General features: G+C 42.0%; 2 protein-coding genes across 2 annotated transcripts; both read left to right on the forward strand.

Moving 5' to 3' along the window:
• The first annotated feature begins 8,287 nt into the window (after positions 1 to 8,287).
• On the forward strand, positions 8,288 to 8,710 carry LOC136062938 (uncharacterized). The gene has a single exon (XM_065762686.1). It carries the CDS (start codon positions 8,288 to 8,290, stop codon positions 8,708 to 8,710), a length of 423 nt encoding a protein of 140 aa, XP_065618758.1.
• Positions 8,711 to 10,264: 1,554 nt separating this feature from the next.
• LOC111994457 (uncharacterized) lies at positions 10,265 to 11,983 on the forward strand. The gene has a single exon (XM_024026344.2). It carries the CDS (start codon positions 10,265 to 10,267, stop codon positions 11,981 to 11,983), a length of 1,719 nt encoding a protein of 572 aa, XP_023882112.2.
• The last annotated feature ends 4,664 nt before the right edge of the window (positions 11,984 to 16,647 follow it).

Genomic DNA, 16,647 nt, shown 5'->3' on the forward strand with positions numbered 1-16,647 from the left:
CGTTTTTTGCTGCAAGAAGAAGTACAATTCTAGTCCCCGGATTCTATGCCGAGAAGAAGAAGAGGTTTTCAGGTACACCAGGGAATTCTGACTCAAGCCAGAGTGTCGACTCAGGTAGAGGAAGAGCACCGGAGCAACCACAAGGAGTAACGGCTAGCAATAATGTCAGCATTGAAGTTGAGGAAATAAATGTCTCATTAAGGCGTAATGAAGGGGATGGGATTATTAGGGAAGATTCAGTCAGTCAAAACAGGATTAATGAGATAATTACTGAGACTCCTAAGGAAACTGAAACTGCTGGTGAGGTAAGCAACGTGAATTGAGTTTGGCTTAGGAATTTGGGGCAACTAAGCTATTAGGAACGGGAAGGAATGTATCAAAAAACCCTAATGCACGTGACAACTTAAGTGAGCCTTCAAAACTTAATAAGTCACGTGCTGCCAAGGAAAACAGGGTTCATGGCTCACCAACTGCACGTGTTTCAGCTACCTGGAAACGCAAAGAAAGGAAGAAGCCTAAAGGCAACATGGCAGCAAGTTTTCAGTCACACAGGAAGAAGAGAATGGTTGAAACCAAGGAAGATCAGTGTGAATTTTCAGCAAAGCTGTTTCAAGCAGCCCTTAATGGAGAAAACAAAACCTTGGAAAAGGTGGGAGCTAATGTTTAGCCCCGCCTAGAGCAATGAGTTGTTTAGCATGGAGCTATCGCGAGCTTGAGAACCTGCATGCAGGGAGGGAGCTCGTGGAAATCATATGGGCAAAAGATCCCTCTGTAATATTTTTAGCCGAGACGCTTACAAATGATGCAAGGCTAGAATTTGTTCAAAGGAGTATTGGTTTTGATCATAGATGGGTTGTTCCAAGAGAGCAGAGGTGGAGGACTAGTTCTTTATTGGAAAGCAACTATTAATTAAAAGTGGAAGGTTTAGATAGATACTACATTGATGCAGTGATTGATAAAGATACAGAGAATGAGTGGAGATTAACGGGTTTTTATGGTGAACTGGAAACAGCGAGATGTCAAGAAGCATGGAATAAGCTTAGGGCTTTGAACTCAAGACCTGAGAAGCCATGGCTTTGTAACAGGGACTTTAATGAAATTATCAGGCAAGAGAAGTAAATTGGGGCTGCTAGAAGGCCTCATAATCAAACGCAACAATTTAGGGAGGTGATTAATGAATGTGGGTTCATGGACTTAGGATTTGAGGGATCCAAGTATACTTGGAGCAAACACTTTGAAAATGGAGTTTCAATTTGGGAGAGGCTTGATAGGTGTTTAGTCAATAATAGTTGGTTTATGAAGTTTGGAGGTTCAAGGGTGTTCCATTTGTCATGTAATTCATCGGATCATGTTCCAATTCTTGTATCACTATTGGGTGTGAATATACCTAACCGGGGGAAAAAAATTTTGGTTCGAACAGATGTGGCTCTCAAATTCCAGTTGTGAGGAAGTGGTAGTTTTGGCTTGGGGTAGTGGGAGTGAAATCGGAGTAAAGGGTGATAGACTAAGAAAAGTGGAGAAGTGTGGGGAGGAATTGGGGCAATGGGAAAAAATGTTTTTGGGAGTGTGAAATTGGAATTTAGTCAGTTGAAAAAGGAGCTAGCTAAAGAAGAGAGGGCAGGCATTGTTAGTGGGAACAATTGTAGGGTGAGACAAATTAAAAAGGAGATTGAGGTGTTGCAAGATAGGGAAGCTACGATGTGGGCTCAACGATCACGAATTCTATGGGTAAATCGAGGGGACAAAAATTCCAAATATTTTCATAGTTATGCCACAAAGAGATTCAAGAAAAACTCAATGGAAGGTATTAGGGATATGGGGGGTGTGTGGAAAACTAGCCAAGAGGATATTGGGGAAGTTATGTTGAACTATTACAAGTCTCTTTTTACCTCAACGGATGGGAGGGTCTCCACAAGCATCTTAGATTATGTGCTTACAGTGATTTATGAGGAGATGAATGAAAGTCTATGTCGAGAGTTTGAAGCAAGTGAAGTAGCTACTACCCTCAAAGAAATGGCGCCTCTCAAGGCACCTGGTCCGAATGGCATGCCCCCACTATTCTACCACCATTTTTGGAGCACAGTAAATCATGATGTCACTTCTTCCATCTTGTCATGGTTGAACTTAGGTATTATACCTAATCCCCTAAACCATACTTTTATCACTCTTGTTTCAAAAATAAACTCTCCTGAATATGCTCACCAATTTCGCCCTATCAGCCTATGTAATGTCCTTTACAAAATTTATTCCAAAGTTCTTACAAATCGCCTCAAAAAATTACTCTCATCCATTATCACAGAACACCAATCAGCCTTCACCAAGGGTAGATTAATTTTTGATAATATTCTAATGGCCTTTGAGACTTTGCATAGTTTACAAAACTATAAAAGGGGTAACTATGGTTATATGGCACTAAAACTAAACATGAGTAAGGCGTATGATCGGGTGGAGTGGTATTATTTAGAGGGGATAATGAGAAAGATGGGTTTTAGGGAGAGATGGATAAATCTTGTAATGGGTTGTGTGAAAACAGTATCATATTCAGTCTTGGTAAATGGTGAACCATGTGGGATGATATTTCCTACAAAGGGGATTAGGCAGGGCAACCCACTTTCCCCCTTCCTATTCCTTCTTTGTACAGAAGGGCTGAATGGTCTAATTAAAAATGCGGAGTTACAAGGTGATATCCATGGCTATTCTCTTTGTAGGAGGGGTCCAAAACTAACGCATCTACTTTTTGCAGATGATAGTCTTATTTTTTGCAGGGCCACAATGGAGGAGTGTGAGAATGTCTTGGAGATACTAAAACAGTATGAAGAAGCCTCGGGTCAAAAAATGAATAGGAGCAAAACCTCCTTGTTCTTTAGCAAGTCCACTCCGGAGGAGGTGAAGCATGGAATCAAGGTAGCCATAGGTGTTCCAAAAATCTTACACTATGAAAAATACCTTGGGCTGCCCTCCTTAGTTGGAAGGGGGAAAAAAGAAAGTTTAAACTACATCAAGGAAAAGGTTTGGTGAAAACTTCAAGGGTGGGAAGCAAAATTACTTTCACAAGCCAGAAGGCAACTGCTCTTAAAAGCGGTCATACAAACCATCCCCACTTACACTATGGGATGTTTCAAATTGCCGGTGAGTTTTTGCAATGAAATTGAGGTTCTAATCAAAAGATTTTGGTGGGGCCAAAGGGATGATCGTAGGAAAATCCATTGGGTTAAATGGGAAAAGATGACAAAATCTAAGACTATTGGAGGTATGGGCTTTCAAGACCTTGCTATGTTCAATGATTCCCTTCTAATAAAGCAAGAATGGCAACTCTTGAATAATAAAACCTCATTGTTTTATAAAGTGTTTAGAGCTCGTTTCTTTCCCAATTCATCACTTTTGGAGGCTGCCAACTCAAGGATGGGATCTTATGCATGGAAGAGTATACTTAGAGGAAGAGATATCATTCAAAGGGGTGCCTTACAGAAGGTAGGGAGTGAAGAAAAAATAAATATTTGGCAACATCATTGGCTGGCAAGGAAACACCCAACGCTTCAGCCTATTTGCCCATTCGAGAGTTTTGAAAATCATAACATTGACTCACTTATTGACCCAAGCACAAGAAGGTGGAATGAGTAATTGGTGGATGGTTTATTTGTGGAGGAGGATGCTAAGTTGATAAAGAAAATTCCCCTTAATCAACATGTGACAGAAGACTCCTTGTATTGGCCGTACACTACCCCAAGAAATTACACATGTAAGTCAGGTTATAGATTCCTTAAAGAAGAAGAGAAGCTGCAATTTGAGCTCCAATCTGTCATAAGTGTGTTTGGAAGGAAGTATGGCAGATGTAAGCCCCTCCAAGGATAAAAAATTTCCTTTGGAAAGCTTGCCGTAATGTACTTCCAACCAAACAAGCTTTGATGCGAAGGAAAATCTTGGAGGACCCGATCTGTGAGAGCTGTAAAAGGGTTGTAGAGGATTCAGTGCATGCTTTATGGTCTTGTCCAGAGTTGGATGTTGTGTGGGCTGATCAGGAAATGTGGGGGTTCAGGGGTGAAATTGAATTTACATGTGTCAAGGAGCTGCTGTCATGGATGATTGAGAAAGGAAAATCATTCGAGCTGCTAGCATATACGGCTTGTACTATTTGGAATCAGAGAAATAAGGTGAGGCTCAATCTTTAAGCTAGTCCGCTACAGCAAGTTGCTGCACAGTCAACAGAATTGTTGGCGCACTTTAGAGCAACCACATAAGCTTCAGGTATGCAGGTAAGAAGCAACAATTTTGGAGGTAATAAATGGCAAGCTCCACAAGCTGATTTTGTGAAAGTGAACTTCGATGGAGCGGTCTTTGGTGAGTTAAATAAATCAAGTGTTGGAGTTGTGATACGGGACAACAATGGGGCTATTTCAGCTTCATGTTCAGAGAAGTTAACTTAGGCATATAAGGCAGAGGAGACAGAAACATTGGCTGCTTGGAAAGCTTTGATGTTCGCTCATAAGTTGGGGTTCCAAAGGGTAATACTAGAAGGAGATGCTCTTGGTTTGATTCAAGCTTTGAAGTCACAAGAGCATAACCTAAGCCCATGGGGTTTGCAGGTGGAGGATGTGAAAGTTTACTCAAATCATTTTCAAAGAGTGTTGTATTCTCATGTAAAGAGAAACGACAATAGTATAGCTCATAATCTGGCAAAACATGCTATAAGCATACCAGATTTCCAAGTATGGATGGAGGATGTACCATCTCATATTGTTTTGATTTTGTATTCGGATGTAACTCATTTACATTAATAAAAGTACTTGATTTCTTTCTCCCAAAAAAAAAAATCAACAAATACGCTCCTTTTTTTTCAATATAATACCTTATGTGAGATAATTTTTTGTATTTCTCTCTATTTGGTAGTACTATAATAAATTTTTTTAAAAAAAATATTCATAGAAAAACTATTTTTAACTTTCTTTATATAACTTTTGTACATTTATCTAGTTTATTTAAGGGCAAATTACAACTTATCCATTTGTGGTTTGGCCGAAATTTAAGTTATCTAGCTGTGATTTGAAATTTGAAATTTGACACTTTACATACTTGTGGTTAAATTAGTTAGAATTTCGTAACCCACATAAGTTAAAAACATGGCTAAATATGTAATTTTGCTCTACTTTTATATCTTTCTCTTCTAAAAACGCAAAAAACATAAAAATATAATATTAAATAAGATCAAAACGAATCAAGTGGAATACTTGCATTATGGGATTTCAAACCATAAGTAGACAAAAATTTTGGTAAAACCTTAGGTGGGTAAAATGTTAAATTTCAAACCACAAGTTGAACTTAAATTTTGATCAAATCATATGTGGCTAAGTTGTAATTTTCACTTTCTTTAATGTTGAAAAAGCAAAAGGTAAGACCTATAAGAGTGGTATTTTACCAAAAACAATACCTAATGAATGAAGAAATAAGCTACAAATAAGCTTCTTTGTTGCGGACCCACGAACAATAGAAATTTAAACAAAAAGCCAGTTGATCATCAAAACCCAAACGCAATTCAAATGAATATTTACATGTAATTTTTTTTTTTTTGAGAAAATACATGTAATTTTAATCATATTATTTACTAGGAAAATTTAACAGTTGCCTTAAAAAGATTGGCTTATGAAATTTTTTTAGAAATTTTTTATGAGGAAATAAAAAAGCAATTGTTTTTTTTTTATATAGTTTTTTACATTTTCTATAAAAATGGTATTAAAACTGTCCTAAAATAGTCCATTAACAAATATCTTAAGAAAACACATTAACAAAACCTTTATTTAATTAATAATTATATGACTTATTTAAATGATTTAACATGTTAATTCAATTTGAGTATCCACGCTTGCTTTTCTTTCCTTTTTTTTTTCTTTTTTGTGTGGAGAAGCCATGTGAATTTTAAATGCCCTTAATCCACCCTCAAATATAATGAAATTGCATGTCCTCTGAAATCTTAAACGTTTAAATTTATTTTTTTTTGAGAAATAATTACAACATGCTGCTAACGCCGCAGCTTGAACCCTTTCTCCCCTAGACCCCCAAGCACTTTGTGCATGGGGAGGTACCATTTCAACTACAAGGCCTTTGGCTACGTTAAAAGTTAAAACTTAATAATGTCTCCATAATTTTAATGAAAATCCTAATGACATGGACAAAATTGAGACAAATCCTATCGTTCAAAAAATTCAACAATTGCCCTTTGCTTTAATAAAATAGCTTATGTGAGATAATTTTTTGTTTTTTTTTTTGTTTTTTTTGTATTTGTATTTGGTAGTATTAGAATAAATTTTTAAAAAAGATGGTCATAAGAAAACTATTTCTTAACTTTCCTTATTTAGCTTGGCATGAAGTAAAGTTGTTTTCCACTAAATAAAGAAGGACAAAACTTAGATATAGTACCTTAGGTACTATTCCTCAGGTTCTTCTCTTAAAATTCAATCATGTGGCTACTTAACTAAAAAATACACTTCCATCTCATGAGAAAAAATCCACATGACAAAATTTTAAGAGAAAAACCTAAGGAATAGCCCCTAAATACTGTACATAAATCTTGCCCAATAAAGAAAACAATCATATCTTACTCAAAGTTAAATGAGGAAAGTCAAGCGATAATTGTCCAACACATTTTAAGGTTGCTACCCAATATAGGAAAATGAGCTAATTTAATTTCTAGGAAAATGATTCATTTTCCAAAAAAATGTTAATGTCAAAACAAACAAGGCATTTAATGTCAAATCCTATCATGACATATGCTAATCCTTATTAGCCAAAAAAAAAACAAAAAAACAAAAAAACAAAACAAAAACAAAAAACAAAAAACAAAAACAAAAACAAATAATGTCAAGTCCTGATAAGTAAAATTATAGCGCGCAAGGCGCTCCGGATTTAACTGGTCGGCCTTGATTATAGAATAGGTTATACGGCTTAAGCTGACATGGTAAACTATGAGAGAAGCTGAAGACCCAAAAGACTGACGGACAGGGACTTGGCCGGAAGAAAGTCAGCTCGCTCAGGAGGTAGCACCATCAAGAAGCTAGCGCCGTTATGGCTAAAGGAATAAGGATAGCTGACAGTCCTGAAGACTAACGATCCTGAAACTGACGGACTTAGTGGATCCTTGGCTTTATCACGATGCATGAGTATATAAGGAAATGGCTTGTATTCCACGCTTAATGTTAGTGTCCTATAAGGAAAGGATTCTGTAATATACGCTCATTAGGATTCCAATAAGGAAAGAACTTCTAGCCCAAGGAAGAGATGGTCAACCCTCTACTACTATAAAAGCCCCAATACCCTCACAAATCAAGGTACACATAATAACACCATCTCTAGCACTCTAGAGTTGTAAAAGATTCTAACTTGACCTTCAGAGGGTATTTGGCCGGTACCACACCAGTGCTCTCTGTTAGGTCTTCTTTTTTCTTTGTGCAGGTGGCGTTTTGAGTGTACGAGCATTGTGTGGCTCATTGGTGATATTTTTAGCATCATCAGTTGGCGCCGTCTATGGGAAACACTTAAGCTTACGTAAGCCACACTATAGTTTCCCGGACAAAAGAGTTGCATGGTGCTCACCCGCTCAGGGGCAACAACAAATGACATTTGAGAAGAGGAACCACCCACGATCGCCCTCGAGAGACAAGTTCAAACTCTTGTCACTGCCATGGAATGCCTCACCAATCAAAACCACGACCTGGAGGAATAGCTGCGGCAGAAGAATGCACCACCGAACAACCAGAGAGATGATCAAGAAGGAACCAGTGCTGAGAAAAGGAACCAGGAAGGACCCGAAGGCAGTAATGTTCCGAACTAGCAGGAACAACAGGAGGCCAGCTGTCCCTTTGGTTTTGACGTAGCCCTACCTTACATGGTCGCGGAGATGCAATTAATGAAGGAAAGGATGGATCTTATAATGAACACCCTTAAGGGGTGGGTATCTAGCGACCTCGACGATTTGGTTCACCAAACCGATTCGCCGTTCACTACCTTAGTTAACTCCTTCCCCCTGCCCCAGAAGTTTCGTATGCCGCAGATTGAGAGCTACGATGAAGCCAAGGACTCGCTTGATCACTTGGAGACCTTTAAGACCTCCATGCATCTTCAAGGAGTGGTAGATGAGATCATGTGTAGGGCCTTCCCTACGACAATGAAGGGCCCAGCGAGAATTTGGTTTAGTCGGCTGACACCCAACTCCATCAGCACCTTTAAAGAGCTGAGTGCCTAATTCACTTCGCACTTTATTGGAGGGCATCGGTACAAGAAGTCTACTGCATGCCTGATGAGTATCAAACAACGGGAGGATGAAACGTTGAGATCTTACATAGCCCGCTTCAATAAGGAAGCACTCTCAATTGATGAGGCCGACGACAAAATACTCGTGGCAGCTTTTACGAATGGCCTAAAAAAGGGTAAATTCTTATTTTCACTGTATAAGAATGACCCAAAAACTATGTCGGACATGCTTTACAGGGCCACCAAGTACATGAATGCCGAAGACGCTCTATTAGCTTATGAAGAAAAACCCAAGAAGAAAGAGAGGCAAGAAGATACTCGACAGGAAAGAGGACGAAAGATGGCAAGAATCGGAGAGCGGAGGAAGGATAGGCAGTCTAAGCCCTCTATAGGAAGATTCACAAACTTCACCCCACTAACCACTCCAATCAACCAAGTCCTTATGCAAATCAAGGACGAGGGGGATTAACTTTCCCTAGAAAGCTGAAGGGAGATCCCAACAAATGGTCCCGAGATAAATACTGTCACTTCCACCGCGACCACGGACATGATACGGCTGACTGTTACGACTTGAAACAGCAAATTAAAGCCCTCATTAGGCAAGGAAAGTTGCAGAAGTTCGTTAGCAAGGAAATGGCAGATCCGCTCCCTTAAGAGCAAGCCCCCCAACAAGACAATGAGCGTCTAAGACAGCCCTTAGGAGACATAAGGATGATTGTAGGAGGTGCGGCCGCCAGTGGCCTATCAAAAATGGCTCAAAAGACTTATCTTAGAATGGTCCAGAACGTTCAATTCACTGGCGTCATTCCGAAGATGTCGTGAATTGACAATCCCCTCATCGACTTCTTGGAAGAAGATGCTCGACGCCTCCACCATTCACATGACGATGCGCTCGTTGTTAGCATCCAGGTAGGGGATTATAATATGTACCAAGTCTTAGTCGACAACGGGAGCTCTGCGGATATCCTCTACTACCCTGCATTCCAATAGATGCGGATCAGCAGAAAGTAACTAACCCCGACCAACGCACCACTCATCGGATTTGGCGGAACTAAAGTATACCCCACGGGCGCGGTCACATTGCCGGTTACCATTGGAGAATACCCCCAACAAATCACTAAGGACGTTACGTTCCATGTGGTCGATTGCTCCTCTGCCTACAATGCCATTATAGGATGACCTACCATTAACCCTTGGAAGGCCATAGCTTCAACCTATCACCTGATGATTAAATTCCCCACTGAATACGGAGTAGGAGAGTTGAGAGGGGACCAGATAACCGCGTGCGAGTGCTACATTGCTATGCTAGAGATGGATGACCATTTGCAAACCATAAGTATAGAAGAACAATGGACGGGAGTAGAACCCGTAGAGAGGCTCGAGGAGATACCCCTCGATAGCTCCAGGACAGACAGGACCACCAGGCTCGGTACTTTCGCCAGCCCGGCAATTCGCTCAGCACTCATAACTTTCCTTAAGAAAAATCAAGACATGTTCGCCTGGAGCCATGAGGATATGCCCGAGATTGACCCTTCAGTCATGATGCATAGATTGAATGTGTCGCCATCCTGTCCACCCGTCTGACAGAAGAAGTGGGTCTTCACCCAAGAGCGAGACCAAGCGATAGCTGAAGAAGTCGGTAAGCTACAAGAGGCAGGCTTTATTAGGGAGGTGTACTATCCCAACTGGTTAGCAAACGTTGTAATGGTCAAGAAATCCAACAGAAAATAGAGGATGTGCGTGGACTTCACCGATCTGAACAAAGCTTGCCCTAAAGACAGCTATCCCTTCCCACGGGTCGACAATCTAGTAGACTCTATGGCCCAGTACAAGCTGTTAAGCTTCATGGATGCTTTCTCTAGTTACAATCAAATTCGAATGCATGAAGCTGATCAGGAGAAAACTTTCTTTGTAACTAGTCAGGGACTCTTTTGTTATAAGGTGATGTTGTTCGGTTTAAAAAATGCAAGCGCAACGTATCAAAAGCTTATGAACAAGATGTTCGCACAGCAGATCGGGAGAAATGCTAGTGAAAAGCCGAAGGGAAGAGGATCACTTTGAGGACCTCAAGAAAACGTTTGACACTCTTCACTCTTACAACATGAAGCTTAATCCCGCAAAATGCGCCTTCGGGGTGATGGGAAGAAAATTCCTAGGATTCATGGTGTCTCATAAAGGCATTGAGGCCAACCTAGACAAGATCCGGGCCATAATGGAAATGGCACCACCAAAGAACGTGAAGGAAGTACAAAGCCTCAACGGCAAAATAGCTGCGTTGAATAGATTTGTATCAAGGGCAACGAACAAATGCTTACCCTTCTTTCGCACATTGAAGAAATCTTTCGAATGGACCGTCGAGTGTCAGCAGGCATTTGAGGAGTTAAAAGCCTATCTTTCTTCCCTGCCATTACTAAGTCCCTCGCAACTTGGTGAAGAGCTTTTTCTCTATCTGGCTATCTCCCTTGCCGCCGTCAGCGCTGCCTTGGTCAGAGGGGAAGAAAGAGTGCAAAAGCCCGTTTATTACACCCGTTGGGTACTTCGCGATGCCAAAGAAAGATACCCGCCCATGGAGAAACTCGCCTTCGCACTAGTTACAGCGGCACGTAAACTCAAGCCGTATTTTCAAGCCCATACGGTAGTCGTCCTAACTGACAAGCCCTTGCGGCAGGCAATAAGCAACCCCAAAGCTGCCGACAAATTGGCACTATGGGCCATAGAGTTGAGCGAGTTCGACATCCAATATCGCCCACAAACCGCCATTAAAGGACAGATCGTCATAGATTTCATAGCAGAGTTCACAGATAACGAGGACAAGGGGGCAGAAGAGTCTTCTCAGTGGAGCATACATGTAGACGGATCATCTAACAGACAAGTTGGGGAAGTCGACATCGTGTTATTATCACCCGAAGGGGACACGGTTGAGTGTATGGTCCGCTTCGATTTCCCTACTACCAACAATGAAGCGAAGCACAAAGCTTTAATAGCAGGGCTTGATCTCGCTAAAGTGGCAGGAGCCTTGAACATGGTCATTTACTACGATTCTCAGATTGTTGCCAACCAGATGAACGGGGACTACGAGTGTAAGGGTGAAAGAATGAAGAAGTATCTGGACCAGGTAAAGAAAATGGTAAACGAGCTGAAGGCCAAAATCATACAAATCCCCCAAGGAGAAAACGAGCAAGCAGACCGCTTGGCCAAAGCCCCCTCAGCTGAACATATGACCACTATGTATAATACACTCTCCTTTGTTCAGCTCTCTCCACTAATAAATTCCACCAATGTGCAGGAAATAGGTTCTAAAAGCAATTGGACCACGCCGATAGTCACTTGCTTGAAAAATGGTGTACTACCACACAAGAAGGAAGCCGCTAGAAAGCTGAAGGTCCAAGCAACGAGGTTCGTCCTGATAAGAGACATCCTGTGCAAAAGAGGTTTCTCCCACTCGTACCTAAGATGCTTGGGTCCTGAAGAAGTGGACTACGTCATGAGAGAGGTACACGAGGGAATCTGCGGAAACCACTCAGGGTCGAGATTATTAGTGCACAAGCTAGTGCGAGCAGGATACTTTTGGCCCACCATGAAGAAGGATGCCGAGGCTTATGTCAAGACTTGCGATAAGTGCCAAAGGTTCAGCAATATCATTAGGCAACCAACCGAGGAGTTAACCTTAATAACGGCCCCGTGGCTGTTTGCTCAATGGGGACTAGACATTATGGGACCATTGCCTACCGCGGTACGATAGCTGAAGTTCCTGGTGGTCAGCATCGACTACTTTACGAAATGGGTGGAAGTCGAAGCCTTGGCCACCATTACGGGAAAAAAATGTACAGATTTTTGTTTGGGAATGCATCATATGCAGGTTTGGCATCCCCAGGGTTTTGATCTCAGACAAAGGGAAGCAATTCGACAACGGCTCCTTCTAGGACTTTTGTTTGCAGTTGGGGATACGAAATCACTATTCCTCCCCGCCACTCTTAGGCTAACGGACAGGTCGAAGTCACGAATCGATCCTTGCTTAAAATTCTCAAGACTCGGCTCAATGGGGCAAAAGGTATATGGCCTGAAGAACTGCCGAGCATACTTTGGGCATGCATGATGACAGCGAGGACGCCCACAGGAGAGACACCGTTCTGGCTAACATACAGAAGTAAAGCGGTCATCCCAGCAGAAGTCGAGCTCACAAGCTACAGGGTGCTCAACCATGACGAGAGCAGAAACGAAGAAGTTATATGCCTACAGCTCGATCTAATAGACGAAGTCAAGGTGACAGCAGAACAAAGGCTCGCACGATACCAGGACCGCATGACTAAGCACTACAATTCTCGAGTTAGACGCATAGACTTCCAGGTTGGAGACCTCATTCTAAGGAAAGTCATGGGCGCAGCAAGAGACCCAACCTAAGGAAAGTTCGGCCCAAATTGGGAAGGGCCTTACTAAATCATGGCGTGGTAGAGGAAAGACACCTACCACCTGGAAACGATAGATGGACGGAAGCTGCCACATCCTTAGAATGCGGAACACTTGCGAAAGTACTACCAATAGAGATGACAACAACACTTCCTTTCATTTATAGTTTTACTCCTCAAACTTATCATTTACTTTAGTTTTTGTTACAATAAGCCCAAAGGGCAAGTTTTTTTTTTTTTTTTTAGTTTTTGCTACAATAAGCCCAAAGGGCAAGTTTTTTAGAGCTACTTTTTTATGAATGCATGGCAATAAGAGAAGTTTATTCAGAAAGGTTGATGTTTTCTATTTACAAGCTCGCAAAAAACAAAGTAACTCCACCAAGTCCATAATATGGACAAGACCATAAAATTAAAAGTCCATGTGACAAACTCATCAAAAAAGACGAACTCATGAAAGTGACGGTCTCAACAAAGTAACTCCACCAAGTCCATAATATGGATAAGGCCATAAAACTAACGGTCCATGTGACGGACTCGTCAAAAGAGACGGGCTCATGAAAGTGACGGTCTTAACAAAGTTTCTCCCCTAAGTCCATAATGTGGACAAGGCTAGAAGATAAATGGTCAGGGTGACGGACTCCTCAAAGATGACGGACTCAATGAAGTAACGGTCTCAAAAAGTAGGACTTTAATAGGGAATAAGTCCAGTGCAAGAAGCCAATGGACATTTATATACCCTTAAAACCAAACAAGCCTAACATCAACATGGACAACTTCAAGAATAAAGGAACGACTAAAAACCCCTTAAAGGGGACGACGGCTTTGCTAAGCTAACAGCGTCACTAAAATAGATGGTCCACAATCATTACCTATTAAATAATAACCCACAGCCAGGCTGATGACTCCAGCCTATGGCTAGAAAATAAACTCAAAGTCTACAAAGTAAGAAAACCAAACACACGAACAAAATAGCCATACACACATAATCAAAAGCGACGACTACTAGAGTATCACAAAAGTAGCTTAATTACAAATAAAAGCCCAGAAATCTGAAGGGCGCTTAAAAAACATATTGTCTGCAAATGGTACAAAGTGTAACAACTACAAAAAGCAAAATTATGGCTGGGCAGAAGGAACGTCACTCGAGGTCTTTTTTGCTTTTTTGAGCAGAAGGGTTTTCTACGTCTAACTCTTCCACAGAACGATAGGAATAGTGACGGGAGGGTTCGCTGCAGGCTGAGCCAAAACGACGCCGCTATCATCAGGAGGGGAGGCATCCTCAAGGTCGTCGCCCTCTACATTGACGATGTCATTCGAAAGTGTCACTGGTGGGCCATCATCTATAGTGATCCCAGACAGATCCAACTCAGGAAAAGCTGACGCAACCTATTTAAGGCAATCGTCAAACCTTGTGCCGTAATATCCACCACAAGCATCAATGAAGGAATCTAACGCTTTAAACTTTTGAACCGCGTCAGCCCTAGCTTGCTCCACCTGCTCACAAAGGACCGTCAGTTCTTGTTCTAACTTCTCCCTCTGACGGCCCGCCTCTTCCAGCTTTTCCCTACACTCCTTTAAATCAACGTTCAGGAGATGGGTGGCCTCCTTGTACTGACCCTGTTGGTTCAACAAATTGACGTTGTGCTTCCTGACGCGAGTGACAACACCCTCCTTGGCCACACACCGGTCCTGGAGCGCCTTCACACGTACCAAGGCCTAAGAAGAGCACAACCGTCAGTTAATAAACGAAAAAAAATAAGAAATAAAAGTAGCTGGGAGAAAGCTTACCCGTGTTAAGTCAAAGATAGCTGACGCTCCCAAATCCTCCGTCCCCAACTAAGCACAAGGGTCTATGTCCATTGGCTTTATGAACGATTCCACTTCTTCCACGGTATAATCCTTGTGCGTCAGTAGGCAGCGAGGCCCCTCGAGGACTAAACCAAACAGAGTCATCACCCCCTTTCCAACCCCATGGCCTGATTTAGGGGGTGACTTCTCTGGGGGCTCATCCCCAGGAGTGACGACCACCTTCTTGTGTGGACGGGCATCTTTCCCATCGGTCTTTCTCTTCGACAAACCTTTAGCGATAGCTTTGGGAGCTGACGAAGATGTCAACTCCCCCTTGGCCCTCCTCTCCTCCTTCTGACAGGCAACAACCACCCTTATCCGTTGCTTAGCTGACTCCATCTCTGCAAAAGTAACAGACATATATAAAAAGTGACAGCCAGAGCTAGAAGTGACGGGGCTACATATATATATATATATATAATAAAATAAAAATCAATCAAAAAACAAAATAATATATGCTCACGATGATGAGAAAACTCTTCTAATCTGCAGGCTTCTGGCGTCGGTTCAAGACCCCCACAGTATGCGTGAAGTGTGTCGAGGGTTATTAAGTCCCGGCACTTTCGTTCCCCCAACGGAATCTCCAGAACCCGACAAATAAAATCCCTTTGCTCCTCAGTTATAAGTGGGCAAGTGTGGGCTGAGGAAGAAACAACTTGACAACGTTAAAACACTTCAAAAAAATAATATGTAAATACTGACGAGGTTAGAAGCAGACGGTTAGAACCTGAGTCTCTGGCAAAAGCCCAAGTGTTATCAAAACAACCATGGGGCATCATCCCCTACTCTTCCTGACGACACACCCAGTCCGTCTCTTTAACAAAAAAGTATCTACTTTTCCAATCTCTATTCGAACCTGGCATTTTAGACACTAATCTCAACTCCCTCTCCTTGACGGCAAAATGGTACATCCCATTGGAAGAAGCAAGGTGCTGGGTTCTATAACAATAAAAGAATTCCTCTAAAGAAAGTTGACGGTGTCCTCCACTCAGACGACCTCATAAGACCTCAGCACTTATAAAGATCCTCCATGAGTTTGGAGCAATCTGGCTAAAGGACAACCCCAGAAAATCAGCCAGCTAACAGTGTAAGGCCGTCAGGAGTAGTCTAAGCCCCACGGCGAACATGGCATCATACATACCAACGTCAGCGGTTCTCCCCATATAGCATTTTTCATTTTTCCTGGGGAAACAAATAGGAATGTGGTCTGGGATTTGGAAACAAGTGCGCAACTCTTTGAAAACCTTACCACTCATTTTCGGCAAAAATTTATTAACGGCCCATTCCTCGGAAAGGATGAAGGGACGGCTACCTCCAGGGCTTCCTAAAGTTCACTCACAAGACTCCTCGTCACTTTCATCTCTGTCACTATTCCTCTCTTCTCCCACCTCAACTTCACCCTCCTCACCTATTACCTCCTCCTGACCTTTGTCTCCGTGACTCCCTATGTCCTCATCAGGAGAATAGCTAACGTCCCTCTCTCTGACGACCAGGAAAAGCTCCTGGATTCATCACCTGAACCAAATGTCTCGTCGTAGCCCGCTCCATCGCGGATCGACGACTGATCACTCGACGCGTCACTTGACATCTGACTACCTACAAGTGACGGATTTATTCTAAGCACCTAGGATGATGACCTCACTATAGAAAAGTTAATTGAAATAAAGCATGTACAAAGTAAGAAAAGGACTTACTAGCTTCTTAAAAGTAGGTGACGATTTTAGAAATGACAGTAGCAATGCAGGCGACGGTGTAGGAGGATTGACGGAGCAAAGGTGACGAGTTTTCTCTCTAGGAATCAGTGAAAATGAAATAGGAAAAATGAGTGGAAGAGGTGGGTTATATATAAAGGGAAAAATGCACAGAAGACGAAGCGACACCCTCATCCAGAAGCGAAGCCAACCAGAATGTGCCACGTGTCCCAGCATTTAATACTGACTGCTTGAGGAATCGCTTTTAAATTATTTCCTCTCTCCTGGCCAAAGTGAAAGTTAGCAGCGAAAAAAATACAACTCCATAACCCGTCAGTTTAAACTGACGGAGATATGGAGTAGGAGGCAACTAATAAGTAAAATTATAGCGCGCAAGGCGCTCCAGATTTAACCCGTTGGCCTTGATTATAGAATAGGTTCTACGGCTTAAGCTGACGGGG

Source organism: Quercus suber, unplaced genomic scaffold, assembly GCF_002906115.3.
Source record: "Quercus suber isolate HL8 unplaced genomic scaffold, Cork oak 2.0 scaffold_469, whole genome shotgun sequence".
NCBI lineage: Eukaryota > Viridiplantae > Streptophyta > Magnoliopsida > Fagales > Fagaceae > Quercus > Quercus suber.